At 39.5% G+C, this 16,282-nt stretch overlaps 1 protein-coding gene across 1 annotated transcript in view; it reads left to right on the top strand.

Moving 5' to 3' along the window:
- Window positions 1-1,270: 1,270 nt before the first annotated feature.
- The window catches only part of CLCA2 (chloride channel accessory 2), a 66,235-nt gene continuing 51,223 nt past the window's right edge, over window positions 1,271-16,282 (top strand). Inside the window, exons 1-3 of the mRNA XM_006898382.1 lie at window positions 1,271-1,456; window positions 2,692-2,829; window positions 14,437-14,587. Of these exons, the coding sequence (XP_006898444.1) occupies window positions 1,271-1,456; window positions 2,692-2,829; window positions 14,437-14,587 (475 nt within the window). The remainder of the gene's footprint in view (window positions 1,457-2,691; window positions 2,830-14,436; window positions 14,588-16,282) is intronic.

Below are 16,282 nucleotides of genomic sequence, written 5' to 3'. Positions count from 1 at the left end.
TAAATATTTGTAGAAGGATTGATTGAAGGAAGAAATGAAGGAACAGAAGGTCAGAGAGCAGGTTATATAAGTCAACTGATGGTAGTAATAAAAATGACAGCTAAAATTTCTATGTCACTTGCTCTATACTATGAATTCTATTGTAGGTGAATGGTGTTGCAATCCTGAATGTTTGAATCCACCAGCTGCTTCACAGGAGAAGGATAGACAATCTTCTCCTGTGTGATTGGTGTTGTGTGCCGTTGAGTCAGAACCAACACAGAGCTGACTCTCTAGCAGGTTTTCAGAGGCAGTAATTGCATGGAAGAAGTTGGCCCTTCCTTCCTCTTCAAAACCTGCTGGACGATCAGCTATGGGTCGGTTCAGAATTGATGGTACACAACAACACCTGTTTGATCCTCTCAACAACTCGAGGAATTACGTACTATTATTTTCTCTATTTTACTGAACCCCTTTAACTCAAGTCTTCTCATTTGTACAAGGTAGATAGTAATACTATCTACTCATAAAATGTAGGATGATTAAATAAGCGAGTGCCTAGGCTGGAAAATATTGGCACTATGATCCCTAGTAAAATTATTTAATAGTGCAAAGAGATGAGGCAGTGAGGCCAGAGAGAAAGGCTCCTGCAACCTGCAGAGGTAGCCAAGTGCCTGGCACGGGCCTTTTAGAGGTTATCTGATACCATCCCCACAGCCATCAGCTGAAAGCTTGTCCAGACTACCTGCCTCAGGGGCTCTGAAGACAGCCTTTCCAAGGCTTCAAAATAAACAGACACAGGAAATCTTAAAGCAAACAAAACATGGTTTGAGGGAAACAGCTGTGCTGACTGATGAAGGCAAGCATCAGAAATGAGAAAAGGCACTAATGGCGGATTTCTGTGCCTCTATCAAAAACCGTTTGAGCAACCAAGTATCCTGTCTCAGAGCCACTAGCCAGGCTTCTGCTTTTGAACTCTTTTTGTCTTACTGTCCTTCTTCCTTCTGCTGAGACAAGAGAAAGGGAGTAAGACGATGAAAGTGAGGCGATGCCTCACGATGACTCAGGAGGAAGCTCAGCCACCGGCCTGGCAAGTATGGCAATGCCTAGAGAAGGACTTGTAGAGGCAGGTCCCAGTTAGATCCACCCCGGAATAGGAAAAAAAGACACCTACTTCATCACAAATTCTAAGACTTCCACATTCAGAAAAAAAACCTGCTTCCCTACTGACAACCCTGGTCCAATGTTCCAAGCAGGGCCAGGGTGAGTAAGCCTGAGGCTTCACTAAGACATGACCCACAGGGAAAAGGTGCGTCCTGTTTGCAGCCTGATATTGGTGACCCTCCTGGCTGTCCTAGGTCTGCAACTCCTACCCTTGGGAGCCAGTGTGCAGCTTCAAGACAATGGGTACAATGGATTACTTGTTGCAATTCATCCCCAGGTTTCTGAGGATCAGAACCTCATCTCAAACATTAAGGTGAGTGTCAAATATATTAAGTCAATGCCATAATTCCATTGGGAAAAAAAATACAGCTTTCTTGTAAAAGCTAGCACCCTGCCTGGTTTCCAGCTGAGCCCTCGGGGAAACAGCAGCTGTTAAAAGGAAGTGCCAAGTTATGAATATGGTTGAGCACATTTGTTCTCTGTGTAGTCTTTTGCTCAAAGAAAGTTGATCTTGCTCTCTTTTTGTTGGGTGTTACTTATTTTTTTCCATCTTTTAAAAAAAATTTATTTTAATGAAAGTTTACAGAGACTTTGGATTTTCATTCATCCATTGTTGCACTTTTCTCCCTGCCCACCCCTTCCCCCAATTCACTTTTCTTTTGATAAGTAAAAGAAAAATTCTTTCACTGTTATTCAATCCCTCTCCCCAAGTCCACTCCACTGTGTTACATTTGTTCTGAACTCCTGTCATAACAATAATATTTAATCATATATCCCTCTTAAACAGTTCTTTCCCTCTTTGGTTTATTTCCTGACTGTGTTTTGAGTTGTTAGGTGCCTGTTGCATTAATTCTGATTCATAAAGACCTTATGCACAACAAATGGAAACCTGGCCTGATACAGAACCATCCTCACAATATCTGCTATGTTTAAAGCCATTTTGGAATAAGAACTTAATAAATTATAATAATAACTTACTGCTAGTGACTAAAAAAGCTGACATTTGAGTGGAATAAGCTTCACAGGACTTCTTACAATCATCTTTTAGAATTCATCCTGACTGAGAATTCTCAGGAGAAATGATGAGAGTGTGGGCAGAGCTCTGGAAAGTTAACAAAATTTTTTATAAACAATTTCTTTTACCTGAATGCTGTGTAAACTAGTTGAGTATTTGTGTTTAAATGATGAGAGCCCTCAGTATTACTACTCTACATTCATCATGAGGTGTGGTCTTGAACATGCCCACAGGTGTGACATGAAAAGGGTTTGTGCTGTAAGAACTGAAAAGCCTTTCACAAAAATGGATAAATCACGCAGGCAAGCCCAGACAACAGTGAGAGCCCTGAAACAGCTTCCAGATAACCATTTCAAATTTATGTCTTAGGCTCCTAACTTTTTCCAAACTCTAATGTATTCTCTAAAAGAAATAGATTCCTTCAAAATAATTTTATTAGTATATTTTTGTTACAAGATATTCAGGTATAACCAGAAAACAAAATAAAAAGGACTTACACTGGTACATTGAGCTTTTCCTTTGTTTGGCAATAGGAAATGATAACTGAGGCTTCCTTTTACCTGTTCAATGCCACCAAAAGGAGAGTGTTTTTCAGAAACACAAAGATTTTAATACCTGCCACATGGAGAGCTAACAACTACAGCAAAGTAAAACAGGAATCGTATGAAAAGGTAAGAATTCAGAATTCCATCAAACAAGTTTCACTTAAGTGTATAAAAAAAAAACCCAAATTCTACTCTGTTCTACTTTTTGAGTGAAAAATTGAGCAAAATAACCATTGGTATATATAATATATAAGTAATCTTAATAGATTATTATTCACATATCTAATGGAAATATATGAACACAAATTATAGAATAAAAATAAGTTAAAAAATATTTCTAAAGTTTTTCAGAAGATCTCCTTGTTTTATAATATAGATTTCTTTCTGAAATGTTTGAGGAGCAAAGGTTAATTTCATCCTACTAACTATGAACTACAATGAGAAAAAATTGCAGTTATGAGTACTTTCATTTACTATACTGTCAGGGGCAGTAAACTTGCATGCTCAGACAGAAACATAAGCCACCCACAAGCACCAAAACATGAACACCCTATTACTCCATAGGATAAACCACCAAGTGTAGATGAGCACAAGTCCAGGATGCTTCTTTTTTTTAAGTAAGGAGAGAAGAGGAAAGGAAGGGCTATGGGGGTAAGAGGCCAGCAAGTGGCTACTTTTCCTAGAGCAACTCTGAGAAAATGGTTTGGACCATGGTTAAAATCCAATAACATTTGGCATCTACTTTATGCATTCTGTGAACAAATGGCAAATTGCTGTGCACTGCGAGTCAATCAAAGGGAGCTCTGGTAAGTCACTGCACTGCCGAGCCAAATGCAGGTGGTTCAAATCCACCAGCTCCTCCGTGGAAGAAAGGCCATTTCCTCCAGAGATTGATAGCCTCTGAAAACTCACTGGAGAGCGATGAGGTCATCAAGAGTCAATAATAGCACTGAGAAAGGTCAAGAGCAGAGGGATAGGAGCTTAGCTGGGGGGTGAGCCATTGAGCAAGTTCAGCACCTCTAAGCACAACTCCAAAGGAGCAGCAGGGTTTTCCTGGCACACTGTCCCCTTTTTCTTACGTGTGCTATTTGGTATGAAATTTTTTCAGTGATTATTTTCAATTTAGATCTCTCTGAGGCTGCTTGCTATCTCAGAAATCAAATGGCACAGCCATCTAGATAAACCCTTCTGCTCCCTGAAGTTAATCACTACTAGTTGCTATTGATCTAGTTTGTCTCATGAAGTCATAGTAGACCTGTGCTCCATAAAGACTTCAAAAGTAACAATTTTTTTTTCAGTGGATCACCCAACAGTTCTTCTTATGCACCTCTAGTGAACTCAAACTTCCAATCTTTTAGTTAACAGATAAGCACAGTAACCATTTTATCGCCAAGGAGCTCTGAAGAAAATTTAAGAGATTCCTAAGGTATCTGAATTATGACCAGATGAAAACATTTGATGATGTTTGGTGATAGAATTAGGAAAAACAGGGTAAATTGGGAAGAAAGTGTTTCTTAAACTTCATTTACGTACCAGGCACTTTATAATTATTAACTCAAATCTGTTATACCCTAACAGTTAGGAAACTGAGGTTCAAAAATAGTGAGAACTTTGTCCCAAGTCAAATAAATAACTTGCAAACTACATATGTATCCTTTAAATCCAAGGCCTTTTTATTTTGCATTATTCAATGTTGCATCCAGTTATCTACAGAGACTGGAGTAATTTTCACTTCAGCAGAAGAAAGAAGTAATGGAACAAAGAAACAGCCAAACCCTGTTGCCAAAGGTAGCAATCCCAATCCTTGAAAGAAGAAAGATCAAGAAATTACTTTAAAAACATGAACTATATGACAAAACACAGGAAGTCACTGAATTTCACTCATTACTCCATAGATACCAATTGCTTTAACATTCTTAATGCCATTTAAGCCAATGCTCAGTGAATAATAGCTACCCATGAGCCATGCTAAGTTCTGCAGGGTACATAAGGACAGCAGAACAGCTGCACTCCTAATGTAAGTTATACAAGGACAGGCGGGAGGAAGAGATCAGGAGATAAGCTCTGTATTACTACGGTATATTTAAGAAAATAAAACTCCAAACAACATCTGAGTATTCTATCCACCCCATACAGGACAGATTTCCTTTTTCTCTCAGGACAGATTTTCAGACTTGGGAATGAGATGTATCAAAAAAGATGATTTTTTTTTTAAAAAGTATCCAAGTGCATACATTTATTGTTACTTATAGTAAATTTTTTCCTATTCATTGTCAAAAAGAAAAATATAAAAACACAAAACCTTCCTCCTGTACCAGTCAGATCTGATTTGACGGTACACATAAAAATAATAAAATAAAAAAATAATTAAAAAAATACAAAACCTAAAAATACAACTCCTCTATGGGACATAAAAAGCACCTATCTATATCCACTAATAATGTCCTCTACATACAGCATCATATTTATTATTTCATAACAGCTTTTTCTTTTCTCTTTAAAAATGCATTTAATTACACAGACCCAGTCCTGACACAACAGGTTATCTTACCTCCTCAAAATGAAAAGAAAAAAGTTATGAATAAAATAATTTTGATGTTATTTGAATAGATAGTTACCGTTGCTTTGATCACCTTTGAGTGCTATGCTTTTAGCTTTGGTGCTAGATGAAACCGTGCAAGGTACAAGATGAAATATAATTGCATAATAATTATAATTCTTATTTTACTTATCTGATGAGCTGTGGATATGAAATGACAAAATAGAAAAAAACCCTCAGTGTCTCAGACAGCTGTCAAGAGGCAAAAAAACAACAAACTTCTGAATAATGCGTAAATGTTCTTAAATTTTATTCAAGTATTTTTTACTATACAATATAGTATTGTTTAATGTCAAACTTTTTCAGGGTTAATTTTTGAGAAAAATCTAATTTGGAAAGTAAAAAGATCAAATAAAAATAAAGTTGCAAGGATATGTACGAAACATTTAAAATCTTGGCACTACTTTTTAAAAGTGCTGAAAGGTGATATTGATATATAGCTATGAGAATATTTTAAACTTTATCTGCAAGACTTTTAAAAAATCTGTTTTCAAATTGACGGAGCTCTGGTGGCATAGTTGATTGGGTATAACCCAAACACCATGCTTTTCTTGAGGTTCAAATCCATCAGCTACTGCAGAGAGGAAAGATGGGAAAATCCTTCCAGTGTGATTTACAGCCTCCAAAACCCACTGGAAGGGCAGCTATGAATCTGTTCTGACTCTATGGTAACAAAGGTTTAGGATTTGAAAATTGTGGTTATAATTACATGTAAGGGAGCTCTGGTGACCTAGTGGTAATGTTATGGCAGAAAATGTGAGATTTAAACACCCAGCCAATACTGGAGATTAACAAACCTTTTATTACACACGGATCAAGAACGTTAGCTATAGCCCAAACTGTTCTGACCCTGGGGAAAGCAAAAATTGCAGAAGCAGAGATTGAGCATGGGAGTTACAGGAAGTTCACGGTGGTTGGCAGTTGAGATTTATTCCCAGTAGGGAGTCGTTATTATTTCTGCCTTCTCCTTGGTGCTCAATGTCCAGGCCAGGTACAGGATGTAACCAGGGAGTGGTAACCAAGATGCGTCAGCGTGTAGTAGGGAACATAAACCTTAGCAGCACATATTATTACCAAAATTATTAAGGCATACATTTAATGCTCACATATAAAATGGCTTCTTTGATGCTTAACATTTAATCTGCCACTACATTCCCTCCTCCTGTTTGTACATACTTAAACGGTAGAGTGAGCATCAGGGTATTCAATTGCTAGAGGCTCATAATACTGAGATATAAACAGAAGTTTAACAGACTTAGTTTATATTTGAGCAGACTGTATTATGTGATTAAGGACACATGGTCTAATTAGGAGAAAGAATAGAAATATTAGGGGTCTTGAGATTCTAGTGAATAAGAAAGTTCACTAGGGATTCTTATTAAACCTTTTCTGAAACTAAGACTGTCTGAATTCTTATTCTGTTGTGCTTGAAGGTGTTTTATTTTGTTGTTGTTATTTTTTCAGAGTATTAACACTTGGCTGTTTGGCATAAAAACAACAGGTTTCTTTTAAAGTAGCATACAACCCCCACCCCCACTCTGCCCCAGAGAGAGAAACAGGATATGTAAATGTCATAGGTTCTCCAGTATAACTTTGGCTAGGGATTTAACTTGGTTATACAGAAGGGAAATGGCGCATTGAAAGCTGTTAAGATACTTGCATATTTCTCTTGACTACTGTTATGGTGGAGAGCTGCTGCTCTGGCAATACTGAGACCTGAAAGAACAGGTATTAAAGGAAAGGTGTATTTGGCAACATGGAGGCCTGGCAGATTAAGACATTTTAGCCTTTCTGGGCCACTATAAATATACATTTGAGAGAGGAATTAAACAAAGACACATACAATTGGTCTAGTTACTAGTGACCTTTGAAGACATTTTGTGAGGCTATCTGTACACCTTAGCTAAGTGCTATTAGGAGCAAAATGGGTTAGCAAAGTATCAAGAATGATAGTTTTCATACATACTGACTTACAGACTGCAGAGAGGCTCGGCAGCTAGGCAAAGCCTGCAATCAGAAGCAAGTCCAGGATGGGTCATGCTGAGGAACAGGTGCATTGCCGAGAGTATGGAGACCAGAGCGGACAGTAGGACTGCAGCTGGTGGCTGGTGATGAAAGGAGGAGCACTGGGTAGAGCAGGGTGCTGGTTGAAGATAGGACCTTTCAACTCAGCTGATGGTCCAATAGGCTTTACAACTCTCTGTATGGTATAGTTGACATTGAATGCTGAATGTTAGCTGAAGTGGTGTATATCATGGGTTAACAGACGGGTGCTATTTTTCCTCAGGAGAAATGAATCCACAGGTCTTGTAATTTTGACTACAGCAGGAGTAGTCAGAACTTATCACAGTCTGATTCACACAGGCTGCAGAGCTTTTTTACATTTTAACACGAACTGAGTTTTCCAGCTGAAAAGCTTGACAAAGGGTAGTTAATAGGATGGGGTCCCGGCTAAAACAGTAAGGTTAATGTGGAGCTTGGGTGAGATAAATACTTCCATTATTAAATTTAGTATGATAGGAAAATTGTTGTTACCCATGGTGGACAGTGTTTGGTGGAGCTCCCCGAATAAAACAATCCTGGAAGCAGGAATGGCATCCATTTCTGAAATAGCTTGTCTCCAGAAACCCTATGAACTTGGAGAAAGGATAAAAGTTATGCAAGTGTTCAGGTCTTTCATTCATAGGGTCGCTATGAGTTATCTATGACCCGACGACACTTAACAACAACAACATCATGATAAGAAGGGCAGGTTAAACATTTTGTAATCAAGACTCCAACAGCCTGGCTTGAGTGCATACATAGATTACTGAGGAAATGACACATAATTTCTTTTTCTTAAGTTTTGTGCTTCTCCCAACATTGAAACAATATACTTGCTAACATTAAAACAATAATGCCAACATTATTAATTGTAAAATAAATTTGAGACCTTACTTAATAAGATTTACCTAACAGATCTGGCTAGATTTCTTGGCATAACTTTACTAGGGTGGTTTTAAGAGTTCTGCCTATTTTTTCTTTGTCCTGAATTCTGAGGCTTATAGGCTGTATGCAGGTTTTGGGTGACACTTAAAGCTTAGAGTTTGTGAGATTTTAGACACAAACACTGGGCCATTGTCTAACCCATTTGACAGTAGCAACCTGAACTAGAGGACTATTTCTTGTAAAGAAGTTTTACAGCTTTTTTAAGCCATCTTTGTGCATGTGGGAGAGCTATAACTTACCCAGAAAAGGTGCACATGACTACAAGAAGATATTTATAACTGAGGGGTGCTAGCTTGAGTTCAGTAAAATTTACTTCTGCAAGTTGTCTCCAACTTTGGAATAAAATATCCTTGCATTTGCCAGGTTTTATTTTTTCGCTAAGGTAAGTTTTGGTGGGTTTTTTTTGTTTGTGTGTTTGTTTTGCGAAGTTCTTTTTAGCTCTCAAATATTCAGCATTGTTTGACATGACAGGGGCCAAAAGGATTGAGGTGAGATGTGTGGATTCAGCACTGAGAGCAGCCTGCCAGGACAAGGCATCTGTTAGTTGATGTTTTTATGCCATGGGTTCTTTTCTGGTCCAATGTCTTTGGCAGTGCCATCTTTGATGGGCAGCCATATAGCTTGCAGGAGGTTTAAAAGTTCGGAAGTGTTTTCAACAGTATTTCTAGTGGCAGTAAGGAACCCCTTTCTTTGTAGAGTGCTCCGTGCACATGAACAGTTGCAAAGGCATAACAGCTGTCAAAAAAAAAAATGTTAACAGTCTTACGTTTAGCTCACTGGAGTGCTTAAATCAGGACTATGAGTTCAGTCTTTTGGTCTGGAGTCCTTTTCAGCCCACACAATAGTATCTGTAGTGGTTGCCACCCCAGCTTTCCACGTTCCATTATAAATGAAACAGCTACCCTATGAGATGATACCTCATTGTGGTTTTGATTTGCATCTATCTTATTGACAGTGATTTGGAGCATTTCTTCATGTGTCTGTTTGCCATTCAAATATCTTCCTCTGTGAAAATTCTTTCTATGTCTTTTGTCCATTTTGTAATTGGGTTATCAGTCTTTTTGTGTGTGTGTGTGTGTAGGCCCAAAAGTATTCTGTAAACTTTTTTTATGAGACTCTTGTCTGAGATGGTATTACCAAATGTTTGTTCCCAGTCAGTAGGTTTTCTTTTCACCCTCTGGGGAAAAGTTTTTGAAGTGCACAGAGATTTAATCTTTAGAAGGTCCCATGAATAGGGCAGCAAGTAATAGATGTTGGAGAGGATGTGGCAAGAAAGGAACTCTTATACATTGTTGGTGGGATTGTAAAATAGTACAACCATTCTGGAGGGTAGTTTGGTGCTTCCTCAAAAAGCTGAACGTAGAAATTCCATATGACCCAGCTATTCCATTACTTGGAATATACCCTGAGAATATGAGAACTAAGGCACAAACTGAGAGTACACCAATGTTCATAGCAGCATTATTCACCATCGCAAGAACATGGAAACAGCCCAAATGTCCAATCACAAATGAATGGATTGAGAAATTATGGTACAGTCACACAATGGAATAGTGTGCAGCATGCAGAAGCAGTAATTTTGTAAATTATTACCTAACTTGAGAGGGACTGGAGAACATTATGCTGAGTGAACTAACTCGGTCCCACAAAGATAAGTATTGTATAAAATTATTATTATAGAATGAGTAAAAGGATCCAGGAAGGGTGGGAGAGGCTGGAAGCAGAGGGATGTGTATGTGCAGGAGGAAGGGTGATTAATCATTGGGTTGTACAATTTGATGGGGGGGGTGAGGGAAATTGAAAGAATTTGTTCAAATTTGTATTTGAATTTTGTAAATAAACTAGTAGAAAAAAAGAAAAACTTAAAATCAAATTAAATAAATAAATGAAACAGCTACCATTTAGTGAACAGAATTTTTGCATCTAGGAAGGGATAGTCTTTGAGATCCGGTCTGGAGGAATAAACATATCAAGAATTTGTTCACAAGTATGTTTTGTTGTCTTTTTAGAGTCCTGGAGTAGGGGAGCTGGGTTTGGGTTTCTGGTGGTAGTAAAGCTCAAACACTTAGCCTCTGCTCCAGAGAGGAGGGTTTCAATGGCCTGCTGTATGCTGAGGTCTTGCCCCAACGTGAGTTTACTAACAGGACAGAGGTAGCCAATGACTGTAGACAGGCTGCCAGCCCTGGGAAACTGGGTTCAGCTGCTTTGAGATGCAAGCGTCTGGGTTAGCACTTCTTTTGCTATTTTAGGATGCTCATGGACAAAGAGGCGAAAATATCTTGTTACATCTGTCCATTCTAATGCAGGAGCACTGACTACTTTTTGTTTCAGGGTATCAAAAGCATATTGCTCTTCTCTAACCCAGATCAGCGGCTGATTTGGGTGTGTTGTAGGTGCATAAAGTGGCTTTGCCACCTCCACAAATTTTGGTATCCGGAATCTGCAATACCCTACTGCTCTGAGAAACTCTAGGAGCTTTTTAGTGACTGACACCACAGGATAGCATTTTATCAGTCTTTTGTTAGTTGTCGGGTACTGTGTGAGTTTACAGTTCAAGAAAGTAACTGTTTGCTGACATATTTTTGTCCTTTAGTGGAACACTTTAAAGATTTTTCCTTTATAAAAGTTGGAGCAGTTTGTGTGTGTTTTGCAGGCAGTTAACATCAGTGTCTACAGCAAGGAGCAGGTTATCAGCCTATTGCAGAAGATTTCTAAAAGCTGACTAGTATTCATGCCAGCAAATCCTTCAAGCTTCTGGCTGGGGCTTTTTACTGATATCCATGACTGACTGAGACACAAAGGTGGGGTTAAGGGCCCTAGTGTTCTCAGGAGTCATTGATCAAAAAGAGATGCACACTTGAAAATTTTCGCCAAGTCCCTCCAAAAATGCACTGAGTATTTTTTGGACCCTGTATTACTTCAGTAGTTTAGTTTAAGTTGGTAGCTTTCCGAGCAGTTACTCAGAGACCTGACAGCAAAGCTTGGTGGTAAGCACCTGATGACCAGGTCTCTGCAGTGATGTTGGGGGGGGTCCCACACAGGACAGCTAACTGGCATTGCTTTGTAATTGCTCACACCTTTCCTGAGTTGTTTCTGGGAGATTTTTCCAGAGTATCTTTATCAGCAGCGGAGAGGATATGCTTGAGTTGAGGGAGGATTCAGAAGTTTCCTTGTTGGGTAGGACAGGCAGGGACTATTATAAAGGGGTCTCTAGTTAGGTGTGAGTGGCCAGAGAAATTAAAAATCAGAGGCTTTTGGTCTCTTTATTGCACTAAATTAAGTTCATTCACCCCAGAGAAGAGAAGGTAGTCTTTTCCAAATATCCCATTCTTTCTACCTTGTTTTCTGTTTTACTTAGAAAACAAGCTCAGATAGCATCCTGAGGAAAAGGAGTACAAGTAACATTGGAAGAGAGTAGGGTTTTATTCTGGGTGTGTTTTCTACTTCAGATACACAGAATCAGTGTCTACATATCAACAAGATCCCTCTGTAATTAGACTTTCTGATTCTTCTAGCTGGGATTTTGTCAAAGAATAGGGTCTGATTCAGCATATTGAACTGAAAGGGAAATTTTCAGCAGGGAGGCTGAATGTGAATTAACTGGTTCAAAGCTCTAAAATGGAAACACCTCTTGCCTTATAGCAGCTCCAAGACTGTTGTCAGGGACTAGTTCTTGGAGTGGCAGGAACCGATCAGGAGTTCTGAGCACAATAGTGATTACTGATTCTTTTTCCCTAGTTGTCTGGGCAGGTGCGATATAACCCAATCAGCTCTCCGCTTGCCCAGAGGATAAGAGAATAACACTGGTTTATAGTTACAAGGAGAAGACAGTAGTGACAGAAGATGCCTGAGCGGGGGAGAGAAGATGTTGGGGTTTTATACATCCTCTATTCCCAGATTTTATTCTGGAATTAACAGCCTCTTTACTGTGCCTTACTAGGCTTCAGGGCAGAGGGAACAAGGATGGGGTGAACTGTGGTGGATCCTATGCAGGGATGGCTTGGTAGACTCGAGGGGAAAGGGTCTGGGTGAGAACATGCCAGGAATTAATATAAGGAAACTGATTAGGATGACCAGGGTTTTTAGTAAGAACAGATTTGACTGCTCTGACTTTGCACAAGTTTTAAGTGCTTTCTGATAGCTAGTTGACATCAAAGGAAGTCCGTTCCTCCCTGAAAAGTGTAGGAAGACAGGCAGCAGATATTGTAACTCCACAATTTCCAGTTAATCTTTTAGAAAAGTTCTGAACTAAACAACCTAGGAGGCTCAACTTAAACTGAGAGAAGTGAATTCTAGAAGAGATAGGAATTTATCAGGAAGAAAGAAGGAAAAGTGTCCACAGAGTATTAGATTTAAAAAAAAAAGTAAATGAAAAGAGGATAGATTTAAACAGACCCTCCCCCTACTGCTTTGGGAGTTCCCTGGCGGTGCAGACATAAGTTAATGGGGTTGCCCCTGAATTCAGAGACCACACAAGTATCTGCCTGACCCCATCTGTCCTGAGAATTTAGGCCCATCTTGGCTTAAGGAGAACCCATATAAATTTCACGCCAGTTCATCTCACACATGAGGTGGTTCTCCATTATGCTACATGATGCAACCAAGGAACTGCAAGTTAGTACCCAAACCAGACTCAGTAGCTTGGGGTTTCCTTGCTGTGGAGCCGCACAGACCACCTACTGCAGGCATTAGCCAGTTAGGTGCACATACACACACACACTCACTCAACCAAACACTCAGAGGTTATTACTTTATCTCCCCCAAAACCCACAGAGAGACAAATAAGCACACAAACCAGAAGCTCAGGTAAACCAGACTAGAAACCTGGGACTAACAGACCACTCATGTCCAAGTTATGGCTAGCAGTCATGGTCAGTTCATGTCCGAACTTACTTGACCATTACAGAAACCAGAATTACAAAGAGTCAGACTCACCATGGAGGTTTTTGATGAAGGTTTGTTGATCTGAAGTCATCTCAGACCCAGTTACCAGAGCCAGGATAAGAAAAGGGGGCCCAGGGAAGTCACAGGTGATGTCGCTGGAACTGAGCGAGCCCCAGCTGCTCAGAGCAGAAAACTTAGAAAATGAGCTAAGGATCTTGCTGGTGCCTCCAAATGTTATGGAAGCAAATGCGAGATTTAAACACTCAGCCAATATTGGAGATTAACAAACCTTCTATTACACACGGGTCAAAAATGTTAGCTATTGCCCAAACCATTCTGATCCCAAGGGGAAGCAAAGATCGTAGAAGCAGAGATTGAGCATGGGGGTTACACATGTTTCACAGTGGTTGGTAGATGAGATTTCTTCCCAGTTGGGAGTCATTATTGTTTTTGACTTCTCATGGGTGTCCAAGGCCCATGTCAGGTACAGGATGCAGTCAGTGGTGTGTAACCAAGATGGGTCAGAATGTACTAGGGAACATAAACCTTAGCAACACATAGCAGTGCCAAAATTTTGAAGCACACATTTCTTTAAATGGCTGTCAGAACAAACATGCCTCCGGAAACTCTATGAACTGTGATAAATGTCAATAGCTGTAGAAGGGCTTCAGGACTTTTGTTCATAGGGTCACTAAAAGTTGTGCTCGACTGGAAGGCAATCAACAACAACAACAATACCAACATACACAATGGCTTCTTTAATGCTTACCATTTAAGCTGCTACTACAGTAAAAATCGGTGCTTCAATTTCTAAGGCACATGATTCAATTTCGCCAGCTGTTTTGTGGGAGAAGGATGTTCAATCTTTTCTCATGTGATTACTGCCTCTGAAAACCCTGTGGAGGGTCAGCTATGGGTTGGTTGGTATTCAGTGATATACAACAACAACAACAATTACACATAGGGAGCTCTTGTGGAGTTGTGGTAAGGAATTGTGTTACCATCGTAAAGTAACATCAAATCCACCAAACACTCCACAGGATAAATATGTGCAATCTCCTTCCATGCAATTTACTGCCTCTGAAAACCCTCTGACAGGTCAGCTGTCAGTCGGTTCCCACTTAATGGTACATGATAAAATAATCAAATGTAGTAAAATGTATAGAAGTAACAGTTTAAGGTGTTATACACTCATGTTATCAACATCTGGTCAACATGTTGAGTATCACAAGGTATTATCTATTTTTTTTCTTCTAATTTAGGCAAATGTCATCGTGTCTGACTGGTATGGAGCTCACGGTGATGATCCATACACTCTACAATATAGAGGGTGTGGAAAAGAGGGGAAATATATTCACTTTACACCTAATTTCATGCTAAATGATAATTTAACAGCTGCCTATGGACCAAGAGGTAAGTCCAACCAATTAAGAAATAACCACTGTACCATACTACTGTGTTTGGTCCTTGGGTGATGTAAATGATCTGAGTTTATCTAAGAATCTAATGATTGACAGTTATAACCCACAAAAACAGTGTTGTGAAAGACCTGATGATTTGCTTACATACAGCCAAGAAAATTCCATAAAACAATTCTATCCCTAGAATTGCTCACTGTGAATCACAGGGGCTTTATTGAATCAAGTTTGGAACATTTATGGGTTTAGGGGATTTTTTTGGGGGGGAGGAGAGCAGTTGGTATGTGTGTGTACTTGGTGTTAATGAAAGCTTTAAGAATCTAAAAGCTCCCAGAACATAGTATTTAGATGAAGAACTAGACCACATGTTCATGAAACTCAACTCAATGCTATCCATTTGCAACCAACTCATGGCAGGCCGTCCAAGAATGTTCAAAACTGTAAATCACATTGGAAGAGATTGCCCATCATAGCTGGTGCATCCCATCCACCAGAGAGGCTACACATTTGGGCTAGTCGTGCAACTCCATACAGACTATGTCAACAGAGCCACCTTAAGCCCATGAAAAGATGTTGGGGTGGGAGGCAGGAAAGCCAGGAAGAGATAAGCAGATTATTTGTGCAGAAAGTAAGTGTCATAAGAAGTCAGTGAAAGTAGAGCCCACTTTGAGCCAAGGATGATCAGAAATAATCTCTGAGAGGAGACAAATTTTCAAGGTCATAGATTACTTGGACAAAAAGCAAATAAAGAAGAGAATAGAGTAGAGAGAGTATGAACAAACTTCCAAGCCTATGTGAGAGAGGAGGAGCAGTTGACCCTGTTGAGTAGTGCGGAGAGACTGTGAAGTAAAGTAGTAAGAGGGGAAAATGTTGACATGTGTGTGAGTTTGAGGGACAGAGAGTATCAACTGCTCAAATTAGTAAATCACCACTGAAGGTTTCTCAGTGCAAGAGTGACACCATTGAAGTAGAATTTCAAGAAGATGAAATTGATCGTGTGGAGACTAAAGTGGAAAGGGAGTACTGGGATCCTAGAGATAAGCTGTGCTGCGGTTCTAATCAATACATCAAATGATCTGAAGGAGAAGGATGGGCAATCTCCTCTTGTGCAATATACAGGCTCTAAAATTCCACTAGAGGATCAGCTATGGGTCAGTTCTGACTTGAAGCTATACAACAACAACAAAAAGAGGTTCTGTATGAAGCCATCAACTCTTGAGCAAGGGTGGAGGAGGTGGAAATGAAGAAGCAATTAGAAAAGTGAGAATTTCCTATTGTTGAGTGTTGTGCTTCTACTTTGCAAATGTTATTGTATGGTAAATGTTAAATTGTTATCTTGTGCTTTTCAAATGTTCCTGTATAGTAAGTAAGGAGATATATCCCAGTAGAAAAAAGGAAAGAAACCAGAAAAAAGGAAGGAAAGCAAAGTCCCTAAAAAGCAAAGGTCAAGGGTGTGAGCTACATGAAGGAATGCATGTACCAAGTGTTTGTCAGAAATGGAAAAAAAAAAGTTTAAAGTTAGAAATGAACATGTCTGATTGTTGTTGTTGTTGTTGTTATGTGCCATCGAGTGGTTTGCGACTCATAGCAACCCTGTGTACAACAGCCCTAAACCATGTTCTATCCTGTGCCAATCTCATTGCCTCTGACACACCCATCCCGAGTACCCCAGTCACTGAATCAATCCACC

Source organism: Elephantulus edwardii, unplaced genomic scaffold, assembly GCF_000299155.1.
Source record: "Elephantulus edwardii isolate Elephantulus edwardi_28Jun2011 unplaced genomic scaffold, EleEdw1.0 scaffold00227, whole genome shotgun sequence".
NCBI lineage: Eukaryota > Metazoa > Chordata > Mammalia > Macroscelidea > Macroscelididae > Elephantulus > Elephantulus edwardii.
This window is presented reverse-complemented; position numbering and strand designations above follow the sequence as displayed.